General features: G+C 44.7%; 1 protein-coding gene across 4 annotated transcripts in view; it reads left to right on the top strand.

Annotated features, from left to right (window-relative positions):
• Positions 1 to 14,020, top strand: part of LOC125720863 (serine/threonine-protein kinase MRCK beta-like) — a 59,838-nt gene that overhangs the window by 25,379 nt on the left and 20,439 nt on the right. For all 4 annotated transcript variants that reach the window (XM_048996729.1, XM_048996728.1, XM_048996730.1 and 1 more), the window contains 11 exons: positions 261 to 461; positions 583 to 831; positions 913 to 1,120; positions 1,853 to 1,963; positions 11,303 to 11,436; positions 11,935 to 12,165; positions 12,489 to 12,599; positions 12,759 to 12,997; positions 13,418 to 13,523; positions 13,606 to 13,730; positions 13,895 to 14,000. In XM_048996729.1, the coding sequence (XP_048852686.1) occupies positions 261 to 461; positions 583 to 831; positions 913 to 1,120; positions 1,853 to 1,963; positions 11,303 to 11,436; positions 11,935 to 12,165; positions 12,489 to 12,599; positions 12,759 to 12,997; positions 13,418 to 13,523; positions 13,606 to 13,730; positions 13,895 to 14,000 (1,821 nt within the window). The remainder of the gene's footprint in view (positions 1 to 260; positions 462 to 582; positions 832 to 912; positions 1,121 to 1,852; positions 1,964 to 11,302; positions 11,437 to 11,934; positions 12,166 to 12,488; positions 12,600 to 12,758; positions 12,998 to 13,417; positions 13,524 to 13,605; positions 13,731 to 13,894; positions 14,001 to 14,020) is intronic.

Raw genomic sequence — 14,020 nt, 5'->3', positions numbered from 1 at the left:
CGCTTTCCATCATAGCACCTTTTCATCTCCTTCACTTTTTTTTTTTTTTTTATCTTTATCCCTGTGGTAAAACAGTGGAAGACTGAACCTGATCTCAGTGGTTCCTTGCAGACCTGAACATGGCCTACGGCTTGCGATCATCAGCATCAGCGTTGCTTGTCACCCTGAGTCGACCTGGATTAGTACTTGTGCTCGTATGCACTCATATATGCCTGCTCTAAATTCAGATTGACTGTGATCCCCTATCTCTCCCTTGATAGGTTCAGTCTTCAGTGGCTGTCGGCACACCCGATTACATCTCCCCAGAAATCCTGCAGGCAATGGAAGATGGCAAGGGCCGCTATGGGCCAGAGTGCGACTGGTGGTCGTTGGGTGTGTGCATGTACGAGATGCTCTACGGGGAGACACCTTTCTACGCCGAATCGCTCGTGGAGACCTATGGCAAAATCATGAACCATGAGGTTAGCCTGCCCCACCTTGTGGACACCCTGAGATGACGACCGTGCGTATGAGATTGGTTACAAATCAGCACCCTCGGGTGCATGGTGCAGTGGGGAGGTTCCATGATGTTTCTTTCTGCAGGACCGCTTTCAGTTCCCCTCCAACGTTACGGATGTGTCAGAGGATGCCAGGGACCTGATCCAGCGGCTGATCTGCAGCCGTGAGCAGCGTCTGGGCCAGAGTGGCATTGAGGAGTTTAAGAAGCACCCCTTCTTCAAGGGCGTCGACTGGGAGAACATCCACCACATGGGAGCGCCCTACATCCCCGACGTCACCTCGCCCTCTGACACGTCCAATTTCGATGTGGATGACGACGTTCTCAAGAACCCGGTACATTCCCATCCCCCCATGTCAGTTCCGCTTGCTTCATGTTGCACCCCCCACTTACCTCTTGGTGTGCCTCCCCCATAGGATGTGGCACCCCCGCTCTCCCATGCTGGCTTCTCCGGGCAGCACCTCCCTTTCGTGGGCTTCACTTACACGACAGACAGCTGCTTCTCAGACCGTGGCAGCGTATGGCGGGCAGTGGACCCCCCTGAGGCGCAGGGGGCCCAGTGCTTCCAGGCTCGCATTGCCCAGCTGGAGCAGGAGAAGCTGGAGCTGAGCCTCAAGCTGCAAGGTGGCGCCCTTGTAGCCGCTGTACACCTGTACATCTCCACGTCATACCTGCAGTTTCCCCTGGGGTTAATTAAGTGTCCCTGCGTCAGCCCATCCCTGTGTCACTCTGTCCCGTAATCAATCCCTGCATGCTCTGCTGTTCTCTTACTCTCCACAGTCCCTCAGCTTTAGAGGGCCTCCCTGGGGCTGCAGACAGCCTGTAGATGGACTCCACATTAATCCACATTACCAGTCCAGCCCTAATCTTTCATGTGCTGAAAACAAAGATCTCCTTATGGTGATGCAGTGGTTCGCACTCTGGTTTCCTCACACCACTGTGCATTCATGTGTGTGGAGTTTGCATGTTATCCCTGTTTTCTCATGGGGCTTTCACTGGGTACTCTAGTTTTCCCCCCACAGTTCAAGTTCATTCTGAGGTGAATTGGAGTTACCACACTGTCTGTATTTGTGTGCATGTGACTATGCCCTGCAATGGGTTGGCACCCCATCCTGGGTTGTTCCCTGCCTTGCACCTGTAGTCTCCGGGATAAGCTCCGGACCCCCTGTGACCCTGAATAGGACAAGTGACTACAGAAGATGGATGGATTTATGATTCATTCAGACACATAGCTGCTTGTTTCTTGTTAAAGTCAACATTTCCGTTTGCAGACAGTACGATCTATTGACAATGATTTATAGTGCTGTTCATTGCGTCGCTAAGGAGCCTCCTCACTTCCTGTTCTTATTTTCCTAGAATGCTCCCAGGCTCCTCAGGGTTTGGCATGGGGAGGCAGCATTATTGCAAGGGACAAGGAGACAAAGAAGCTGAACGAAGAGATCGAGAAGCTTAAGAGGAAACTGGCAGGTAAGTCACGTGGCCACCATGCCTGTTCTCCTTCCCATATCGTTAGAGTAACTTTTATTGCCCTGGAGGTCATTTGTCTTGCAGACATACTGCAATTGCTCTTGATAAAAACAAACAAAAGATCACGTATCACATAATACATGAACATTTATCCTGTACACTCTCACACTGCAAATCCATATACTGTACTGTACTCAGATTATCACAGAACTTTACGCATTTCCTTTGTAGAACACATCTCCACCAAAATAAATAGGTAAACGAAAACACGGAGAAAGAAAAAGAGAAAGTTAAATAAATAAACAAACACACAAATAAATAAATGGATGGAATAAAAGTTTAGGGTAAGAGTGTAATCGACCCCGTGGGGAAATTCTTTTTACGTCTCCCTCAACTTGCTCTTTGTGGAGTAAGCTAAGTGGGCAGCCACCTGTTGGGGCACCCAGGGAGCTGGGGGTTAAGAACCTTACTCAAGGACCTGCAGACATGCTGAAGCTGTGTTTGTGATTACAGGCACACAGGCTGAGCCCACTGAGCCACATGCTGCCCTATAGAATTAGAATTTAATGATCAGTGGTCATTGTTAAAACACCACAGCATGCAACAACGAAATGTGTCCTCTGCATTTAAAATGGATAAATTTGCCCCATGGGACTCTGAAGTGCCTGTTGGTAGAGGCTGGCACTCAGGCTGGAGGATGTGGGTGGAGCTGAAATAATCGCTTAGATCTGCCTGATGGTAATTTAGTTACAAACATCCTGTGGGGTGAGATGTTGCCTGTCTCCCATGGTTTTCATGGCTCTCTGGGTGAGGCGAGTGATCTGGATCTTCAGCTGAACAACCTGTTTTGCCATAGTGGATACTGTTCTCAGCTATGGCCTGTTAGAAGATAAGCAGAACCTTTTGCTGATGCCAAAGGCATCAAGTGTATTTTTTGTTAGACCTTAACACAAACATTGTCTACCTGGGCACTCCACATTAGTTTGTTGTCAATGTGTACCCCCACTCATTTGTAATAATTATGCAGCTGTGGATAACCACTATCATTAGAATATGTGCCAGTGCTTCCTGTGTATTCATTGGTGTATGTTGGTTCTCAAACTACCGGCTCACAGGCTACATCTGCCCCATGAGACATTTTTATACGGCCCGTGACATGTTATTATTTTACTATTTAACTTGGTCCTCTAATAAATACTTTATACTTGTGTAGTACCAAGACTGGTCTCAGGACGGTCTTGTCTCGGTCTCAGACATACAAGACTCAAGGTTTTATTTCAAGATCAGTCAAGACCACTCATTAAAATGCCTCAATACTTGTCACTATGGCTTAGTACTCATTTGTTTATTAGCACAATACTGAGATTAGGTGTAAAACATTCTGCTTCAAGGTTTAAATGCAACCAATAAGGTACATCTTATTTGAAAAAAATGTTGTTAATTTTTTTTATGGCTGTATACACTTCCCCACATCCCTTAACCATCACACTCCAACTGAATTCCAGTCAACATGTCAGCTACTTCCTCTGTGATAAAACTGGTCTATATTAGTTATAAAGATTTCATTTGCAAAGTAACTGCAAAGAAAAAACATTTAGGAATGTTCAGATTCTGCAACACAACTCTCACCGAGACAGCTGGGACAACGTCCAACTTTACTTGATACTTGGAGAGGAAAGATAAATTAAGTAGCTAGCAAGCTAATGTTAACAACCTGTCTCAGAAAAATCTTAGAAACCCCTTATCTAAAGATAGGTGCAGGCACTGCAAAAGCTGGCAGTGTTAACTAGTGCTATCTACCTAATTTAAAAAATTAACGTAATATGGAGGAATGTAATGTAATGTTATACTGAGGGGACAGCATGTGGTATCATTGCTTTTCCTAGGTTGAAGTTTCGTTTTTCCTTCTGATGGACAATGACGAGGAAGTCACATAGCTATAACTTATGTTAGCTAATATTATAGTGTATTGTGTTATATAGGCTCAAACATTGGTCTATTTCTGATCTTGAAATAGTCTAGCCTTGCCTTTATCTTGGTCTTGTTTCGGTTTCGCCCTGCCTTTGGTCTCGAACTTGGTGAAATGATTGCAGTTTGTGTGTTGGTACTTTTTAAATATTTTCAGAACATGTAAATCATACCATAATAATACAGATAAGCACACTTCAGATTGAGCTTGTAGATTTACAGTGCAGCACTGATCTCAAAGCAAAGTTTAGAGATGCAAACAGAAACCCAAACATTTTCTTGCACAGTTCAAATGCACAATGTGTCTGTTTCAAGGCACATACAGTTGTGGTCAAAAGTTTACATACACTTGTAAAGAACATAATATCATGGCTCTCTTGAGTTTCCTGTTATTTCTACAACTCTGATTTTTCTCTGATAGAGTGATTGGAACAGATACTTCTTTGTCACAAAAAACATTCATGAAGTTTGGTTCTTTCATGACTTTATTATGGGTTAACAGAAAAAAGTGATCATATCTCCTGGGTCAAAAATATACATACAGCAACATAAATTCGCAATTTTGGTGACTTAGAAAGTTGTGTCAGTGAAATGAGCTTCATAGCATGGCCTCTTAACTTCTTGTGAGTGATTATGAGTGACTACAGCTGGTGATTTCTCTGAGGCCATTTAAATAGGGCTCATTGGATACAAACGCCCACAAACGCTACAATGGGAAACTCAAGAGAGCCATGATATTATGTTCTTTACAAGTGTATGTAAACTTTTGACCACAACTAACTTTTTGAGAAACTTTTCTCAACTATGAACATCAAAAAATCAATAAATGTCTGATAGCCATGTCCAGGCCAATTTCTGTCCACTGTTAACTTTTTCAATACAAATGTTACTCATCTTTCTCAGCAGCAGCACTGTCAGGGTCCTGGTAGTAAGCAAGAAACAAAAACTGTCCAGGTCAGAATGTCCTGAATATAGTTAATGACTGTATGAATGTAAAATTTCAAGTTGAATAAGACACTTTTTTTGTGTGCGTGAATGTGCGTGCAAGTGCGTGTGTGCGTATATGTGTATGATTTCTCACGTGGTCTCCTTGGGGAACTATCACATAGCCAGTGGCCCCCAGGTAATAAGAACATAAGAACTATACAAACGAGAGGAGGCCATTCGGCCCATCAAACTTGCTTGGGGAGAACTAAACTAATAGCTCAGAGTTGTTAAAATCTTATCTAGCTCTGATTTAAAGGAACCCAAGGATTCAGCTTGCACTACATTATCAGGAAGGCTATTCCATACTCTGACTACACGCTATGTAAAGAAGTGCTTCCTTAAATCCAGCTTGAAATGTTCTCCCGCTAATTTCCACCTATGGCCACGAGTTCGTGTATTTAAACTAATGCTGAAGTAACTATTTGATTGGACAGCATCCAAACCTGTTAGAATCTTATATACCTGGATCATGTCCCCCCTCAGTCTCTTTTGCTTGAGACTGAACAGATTTAGCTCAAGTAACCGTTCCTCGTATGACATTCCTCTAAGACCAGGAATCATTTTTGTGGCCCTACGCTGCACCTTTTTTAAGGCCACAATGTCCTTTTTAAGATATGGTGACCAAACCTGCACACAATATTCTAGGTGAGGTCTCACCAAGGAATTGTATAATCTTAGCATTACCTCCCTTGACTTAAACTCCACACACCTGGAGATATACCCCAACATCCTATTGGCCTTTTTTATTGCTTCCCCACACTGGCGAGAATGGGACATGGAAGCATCAACATACACACCAAGGTCTTTCTCATGATCAGCTACCTTTATTTCAGTGACACCCATGAAATACCTGTACTTTATATTTCTGCTCCCTAGATGGAGTACCTTACATTTATTGACGTTAAATTTCATCTGCCAGGTATCGGCCCAGTCACTAATTAAATCAAGATCCCGCTGTAGCTGCTGAGCCGCTAATTCAGTATGTGCTACACCACCCACCTTGGTGTCATCTGCAAATTTCACCAGTTTACTGTATATATTGGTATCCATGTCATTTATGTAAATTAGGAACAATAGTGGTCCTAAAATCGGACCCTGCGGTACCCCACTATGAACGCAAGCCCACTGTGACATTGTGCCTCTTATAACTACTCGCTGTTTCCTATCTGTTAACCAGTTATCAATCCAGGTCGCTACGGTACCTAAAATACCTGTCGCTTTGAGTTTAAGTAGGAGCCTCTTGTGGGGGACAACATCAAAATCCTTTTGGAAATCTAAGTAGATGACATCATAGGCCTTCTTATCATCAACTTCCTGAGTAGCTTCCTCAAAAAACTCCAACAGATTTGTTAAACAGGATCTACCTCTCCTAAATCCATGCTGGCTATCCCACAAAATATTATTGGAGTCCAGGTAATCTACCATTTTCTCTGATTATAGCCTCCATAACTTTACCAGTTATACAAGTTAGACTGATTGGCCTATAGTTAGACAAATTACTTCTATCCCCTTTTTTGAAAATGGTCGTTATGAAGGCGTGCTTCCAATCAGAAGGTACCACACCTTCAGATAAGGATTTTTGAAACAGTAAAGTTAAGGGTCCGCAAATAATATCCCTCATCTCTTTTAACACTATAGGTAAGATGCCATTAGGGCCCTGTGATTTATTTATTTTGAGCTTAGCTAGGCTTTGCAAAACATCTGCTTCAGTTATATATATATATATATATATATATATATATATATATATATATATATTAGCTATAGACGATGCTGGATAGGTAATAACTGGTAAATTACTAAGGTCCTCAACAGTGAATACCCGTGCAAAACTATCATTGAACTCATTTACTATATCAATGTCGTTTACTATTATAAGACCCTTACTATCCTGCAGATTAGTAATTTCAGGTTTTAGAGCTCTTTTAGAGTTAAAATACTGGAAGAAACTTTTAACGTCATCCTTAGCTTCCAATGCAACCATCCTTTCGACATTTCTTTTAGCTCGTCTAATATCATTTTTTAACTCAGCCTGTAGACTTAGATATTCCTGCTTAATTCTGTCATCATCAGTTATTTTCCATTGCTGGAACAAAGCCCTTTTCCTCCTTACTTTATACTTTATTTCCCTAGTAAACCACCTAGGTTGCAATTTCCTAGATTTATTCTTGCTGGAAACAGGTATGAAGTCCTCTTGCACTTGCAATAATGTGCTTTTAAAAAATTCCCAGGCCTCTTCAACAGTTTTGTTATTTAACTCCATCCAGTTCACAGTTTCTAGTTTTAGTCTCATACACTTAAAGTCAGCCTTCCTAACATTATATATTTTTGATTTGGACTTAGCTCTTCGAACACTAAACTTAACCTCAAATTTGACCATGTTATGATCGCTACTGTCAAGTGGTTCTAAAACGTCTAACTTACCAATCCTGTCCTGGTTATTAGAGAGAACAAGATCAAGAATGGCATCTCCCCTGGTAGGGGTGTTAACAAACTGAGTAAAAAAACAGTCCTGTACTAATCCCACCATCTCCAGTTCATTTTCTGAAGAGCCAGTGACAATGTCCCACTGCATTCCTGGTAGATTAAAATCACCCATAACTACCACATCATTTTTATTGCTCATAGTCCTAATATCACTGTATAACAATCTGCTTTCCTCAGCAGCTATATTAGGTGTTCTGTAACAAACACCGACAATTAGGCTATTTGAGTTTTTAGCATCTAATTTTACCCATATTGCTTCCATAGTTTTATTTATATCAGTAAGTTCCCTTGCCTGCAAGTTTTACTTTACATATACTGCAACACCACCTCCCTTTTTTCTTATACGATCCTTACGGAACAATGTGTAACCATCCATATTATATTCTTGTCTATCCTTTTCACTCAACCACGTTTCAGTTATTCCTATAATATCATAAGAGTCCGATGAGATAAAAGCCTCTAAATCATGAATTTTATTCCTAATACTTCTGGCGTTTAAATACAGACAACAAAGGGTAGGCCTATTACGGTGCCCACTTACAATATGATTATTTGGGGCTTTCCGTTTCCCTCCACTGACATAGTTAACTAACCTCCCTGCCCCCCCAGTCCCTAGTTTAAACATTCCTCAACTACTCTACACATACGCCTCCCCAATACACTGGTTCCCCTCTGGTTCAGGTGCAACCCATCCGGCTTGAACAGGTCCCACCTGTTCCAGAAGGTCCTCCAATGCCCCATAAACCTAAACCCCTCATTCCTACACCATCCTTTTAGCCACGCATTTAATTTCCTTATCTCAGCTAACTTAGCCTGACTTGCACGTGGCATGGGGAGTATTTCGGAGAATACCACCGTGGAAGTTCTGCTTCTAAGCTTATTGGCGACTTCTATAAATTTATCCTGCAGAACAGCCCTTCTACCTTTGCCTATGTCGTTGGTGCCAACATGCACCATGACAACTGGATCCACCCCAGCTGGGGCCAAAAGCTTATCCACACGATCTGGAAGGTCTCCTACCTGGGCACCAGGCAGGCAAGACACCGTACGGGACCCTCTATCACGCGTGCACACATAACTGTCTACTCCCCTAATAATGGAATCCCCCACTACCACAACCTCCCTCTTCCTGGGGGGAGGGGGCTCCTCAGTGCCCAAGGGCACACCTGCCTCCCCAGTCCCTTCCGGCTCTAAAGCTGGAAGAACCTGAAACCTGTTCGACACAGTCACCTCAGGTGATGCCGCCTCTGCAACGTGTGTACGCCCTTTCCTGCGTCTACGACCTACGGTCACCCAGCTCTCTCGACCTCTCTGCTCTTCATTCTCCCCCCTCCCGGCTAGTGGCGTACACACCTTCTCCCTAAAAGGCGTACTAACTTGCTCCTCTAACTCACTGTTGCATTGGATGAGAGCCAGTTGCTCCTCAAGGCCGCGAACCTTGACCATGAGCGAGTCCACTAGCTTACATCGCTCGCAGATGAAGTCCGACTGGACACTAACGTCCAGAAGGGCAAACATATTGCAAACGCAACACTTAGCCGGCCCCATAATTACCTAACTCACTATGACCCCGTACTCCCAGCCCAGTAAATTTATATAGCGTATTCAACTTTAATGATTAATTAGCGTAACGTTAAATGCAATAAAGTGCCGAGTACACTAAAATAAGTTACTTGGGTTGAAACGGAACTTAATTATTATTTTTATTTAAAATTTTTAATCCGATAAATTTACAAATTTACACTCGATTTGCTCTTCCCCGTTGTTGCTGTCAGGCCTCCTCTGTAGCCCCTTTTCCATATTCAAAACTGTTGTGTGGTTTTAATGTCCTCAGGTAGGTTGTCAAAATCACAAACAATCCCAAAACAATCGCTGCAGCTCAACACCACTCTCTCGCAGTAATCCCAGCAATCTCTCGCAGCAATCTGAGTTTGGGACCCTTTGGTGTTGTCACAATACCAAAATCATGACTTTGATACAATGCCTGCCTAAAATATTTCAATACCAATACTAAAACGGTACATTAGCAAAAAACTAAACATCAGGAAAATTAATGGATAAAATGAGGAGAGGTTAGTTAAGTGGAATCTGTTCAGCCTTGGGCAAAGGAGATTAAGGGGGGACATGATCCAGGTACATAAGATTCTAACAGGTCTTGTTGCCGTTCAGCCAAATGGTTACTTTAATATTAATTTAAATACTAGAACTCGTGGCCATAGGTGGAAATTCGAGGGAGAACATTTTAAACTGAATTTCAGAAAATACTTCTTTACACAGCGTGTAGTTAGAGTATGGAATAGTCTTCCTGCTAGTGTGATGCATAAGCCCTGGGTTCCTTTACATTAAATCAGAGCTAGAAAGGATTTTAACAATTCTCAGCTATTAGTTAATTTCTCCCCAAACGAGCTTGATGGGCCGAATGGCCTCCCTCCTTTGTAAATTTCTTATTTTTTTATGTAATAGATGACAGAACACAGAATTTAAAATTATTTTTAAATTATTATTGATTTAAATAATATATTTTGCCAATATCCGTTGAATTAAATAGAATATAACCTATTTTGTCACAAATGCAGAGCTATACTGAACATGCCTTAAAACAAAGTTGCAGTTGCTGAGCTATAGAAAATGTTTTCATCCATTTATAACACTGACAGACAATTAGATTATTTTAAAGACATGAATTGACGTCATGATGTTTGTGATGATCGGCGAATGCGGGTGAGGCGCACGGACGGGGCGATGGGCAGAGAAGCAGACGAGCAGGCAAAAGTCGGGTAAAAGGGGATTTAATGGGCGAACGAGGACTGGGGAACATGGCACGCCGACTAACGTCAATGACAGACAACGGGTTAGTGTACAACAGAGACTTAAATACAGGAAACTAATCGTGACGGGGTGTTGCGGTACTTTTTCAGTATCAGTATACCATGCAGCACTAGTGCCCTATATAGGGTCCTATGATTTCCATGATAAGGAAAACATGGGTGGAATCAAGGTATGAAAACGGTATTTACTTACCAACATGTAATTGCCTGGAATTTGCAGATATTGTGTTGACATTACAATTTTACATTTTACAATTGTCCAGAAAATATAAAATATCCTCACAGTAGGCATAGGAACAATCCCCTAATCGGCCTTCTGTGTCTCCTTTGCGGTTAAGAACCAGTGATGCACCGGTCCATTCATGAGTGACCAGTGCTTTCCTTCAACTCAACCATGACTTGAACCACTATATTATTAAAAACAAAATGATGCCATCTTATTATTCAGTGATCTTGTGCTGCTCAGGATTATCGATGGCAGGCCACTCGATTTGCTCTTCCCCGTTGTTGCTGTCAGGCCTCCTCTGTAGCCCCTTTTCCATATTCAAAACTGTTGTGTGGTTTTAATGTCCTCAGGTAGGTTGTCAAGAAGTGGTCTGAAGTTGTTTGTAGCATTTCCATGTTGGCATAGAGACCATAATGCTTCCACTTAGCGGGTTACTGTCAGCGCCTTGTGCTGTTTGGCCAAGTCAGTATGAAAAGGCCCCTCATCACAGTAGTAACACCAAAATAAAACACCCCTTAATCTTTTCTTAATTAAGTTCATACTTATTCATTCATGTCCAAACAAACAGATCAAACAAATGTGAGCAGACATACCAAGCGAAGCATAGCTTGCATCTGTGTCATCCATAGTGCAGAGCCACCTTTGGAATCATGTGGCAGTCCTGCTTCACTCCTGCTCCCCAGTGGCTGTTAGTAAACAGCTGTATCATTAAAGCCCCATTGTTTTGGTTTATGAGGGGATGTCCAGAAGGTTCCTGCTGATGTCGTGGCCTTTCTGCTTATGGTTTCATGCACTTTTGGGTGTGTGAGGGCTCATACAGATGAGGTTTGTGTCCCCCTCAAGACTCGGACAGGCTGGGGCACCAGCTGGAGGAGGTGGTGAGCCTGCGGCAGAACTACGAGGCCACCTCGAGCAAATTAAAGGCCCTGGAAGAGCAGATCAAAAGCCTCCATCAAGAGAAGGAGGGACTTGAGAAGGTGGGCTTCTCAGAGGGGCAGGGCTTGGGTCCTGTTGTCTGCACAGAGGTCACAAACCTGACAGCAAATCAGCTCTCTGCAAGGGAGAGTCTGAGGTTCGTTTATCGTAATAAGTCACTGACGGGGGTGGGGGGAGGGTGTTTTTCCTTACACCCTCCTGGGGGCTTTGTTTGGAATAGAACCCTTTGCTTGTTTTGCAATGATTGCTTGTTCAATGACCTGCCCTGATGTCAGCATGTGGACAGAAACAGCATGATTGTTTGGTTAAGCCCTCATGCTCTCCTTCCAGCTTAACACTTTGTAGGGTCTTTGTAGGGTCATATGGCATTTCACTGAAAGTGTAAGAGTGGCTTGGGCACATTCAGTACGTCTGAGACCCAGAAGGCCTGCCATATCGCTGGCCAAAGTCCTGTAGCCCTTTGTGTCTTTGTCTGTCTAACTCTGTCTGTCTGTCTGTCTGTCTGTCTGTCTGTGATTGACTGTTGCTTCTTACCCCAGCAACTGGTGAAATCTCTGGATCAGTTGAAGTCCCAGACAAAGAACCAGAAAGAGGCACAACAGCAACGCAGGCTGACCCAGGAGCTAGAGGAACGTGTGACAGAGCTGCGTTCCCAGAAACAGCGACTCTCCCAGCAACTCCGCGACAGGGAGGAGGAGGTGGAGGCAGCTGTGCAGAAAATGGACGGCCTGCGGCAGGAAACACGAAAGGCTGAAAGGGCTCGCAAGGAGGTAGCTGTCTGTGGCTGATCCCCAATCCAACTACCAGTTCATTGTCAGCTAACCCATCAAAGCCTTCAGCCATGCTAGCATAGAGTGTATGCTGTGGAGTTTGTACTACATGGCTTCGTATACCATGCCAGCGCTGCGTCCCATGCTAGGCTTATAGTACTGTTAGCCATCGTGCCACGCTAGGCTGATAGTGCTATCAACCACTGTGCTACGCTAGGCTGGCAGTGCTGCTAGCCACTGTGTCTCGCTTCTCTGCATGCCACACTGTTAGTGCTGTTAGGGCTTTCATGTGCTAACTAGCTTATTACTCTGCTCCCCTACAGATGGAGCTACAGCTGGAGGATGCCAAGGTGCAGCGATCCAAGGAACGCAAGCTACGTGAGCGAAGTGAGACCTACTCCAAACGGCTGGAGAGTGAGCTGGAGATGCTCAAGGTCAGAGATCACTTGCGCACCATCATCAGCAGTGTTCTCACGTGCTGCACAAAAGGAGACATTGTACAATAGAGAATATTCACACTTAATCAGGAAGGAGTCACTCAGTGTTATTCTCTGAATGCTGTAGAGGACAGTGTGTTTGTGTTTCTGTCTCAGGTAAAACACGGCAGTGAGAGGCGGGCCCCTGGGGGCCCACAGGAGCTGTCCAAAGTGCGGGCAGAGCTGGAGCGCCAGGCAGTACTGCATGAGGAGGAGCTAGGCCGAAGGCAGACCGTTCACGCCGCTGAGCTCAAGGGCCTGCAGGCAGAGCTGCGCGACTCCGAGGGCCAGCAGGCGACACTTAACACTGAGCTGCTGCAGCTCACGGACAAGTTGGACAAGGCCAAGCGCGAGTGGTGCGGCAGGACCGGGTTACACTCTGAGCTCAGCTGGGGGATCCACTTTTTTCATTACACACATCCTAATACACTAAATACAGGCATTTGAAATCATTGTACACCCCAGGGAGTGGGGGTGAGATAACAATCCTAAAAACTGTGGCAGGTGGATTTATAAAGCAATGACCCAAAAGCAGATAACTCTTCAGGAAATGAACTTTAATGAGATTCCAGAGAGGAGTATTATTTTTGCTGTGCTCTGAACAGCAGCCCCGGCAGACACAATTAGGGTGGAAAGTCATATTAAACTGTGAGGATTCTGGATGGTAGTAGCTGGTAGCGGCTAGCGAAGCTCACTGCTAATGTTTAATAGTGCTTCATGCCTGCGTATAGGAGGCTAGCCGCTTCCTGTCACATGACACTGTCTTCCTGCTGCAGGCAGAGTGAGATGGATGAGGCCCTTAGTGCCATCAAGGAGAAGTATGAGCGAGAAAGGACCAAGTTCACTGAGGACAACCGAAAGCTGACCTCGGAGACTGAGCGGGTTAGCCTGGCTTAGGGGTAACGGGTGTCATAGTGGCGGGGTCTGGGGTCTCAGTGCTGATGCTGGCTGCTCTCCCCTCCAGTTGTGTGCTTTTGTGGACAAGTTAACAACCCAGAACCGGCAGCTGGAGGATGAGCTGCAGGACCTGGCTTCCAAGAAGGAGAGTGTGGCCCACTGGGAGGCGCAGATAGCTGAGATCATCCAGTGGTGAGTCTCTCCGCCCCTGCCCTCTCAGTTCCCCACCCCCTTAACTCCCTGCCTCCCAGCTTTCTGCCCCCCCGACTTCCTGCTCCTGTCCCTCCAGCTCCCTGGCCCCCTGCCAGCCCTGATTTGCCCACCTGACGCTGCCACTTGTGCTGTCTGCCCTGCAGGGTCAGTGATGAGAAGGATGCCCGCAGCTATCTGCAAGCGCTGGCCTCCAAGATGACAGATGAGTTGGACTCCCTGCGCAGCTCGAACCTGAGCTCACGGACCCTGGTGAGGCCCCTCCCCTTTCA

The sequence above is a fragment of the Brienomyrus brachyistius genome, unplaced genomic scaffold, assembly GCF_023856365.1.
Source record: "Brienomyrus brachyistius isolate T26 unplaced genomic scaffold, BBRACH_0.4 scaffold27, whole genome shotgun sequence".
In the NCBI taxonomy this organism is placed as follows: Eukaryota; Metazoa; Chordata; class Actinopteri; order Osteoglossiformes; family Mormyridae; genus Brienomyrus; species Brienomyrus brachyistius.
This window is presented reverse-complemented; position numbering and strand designations above follow the sequence as displayed.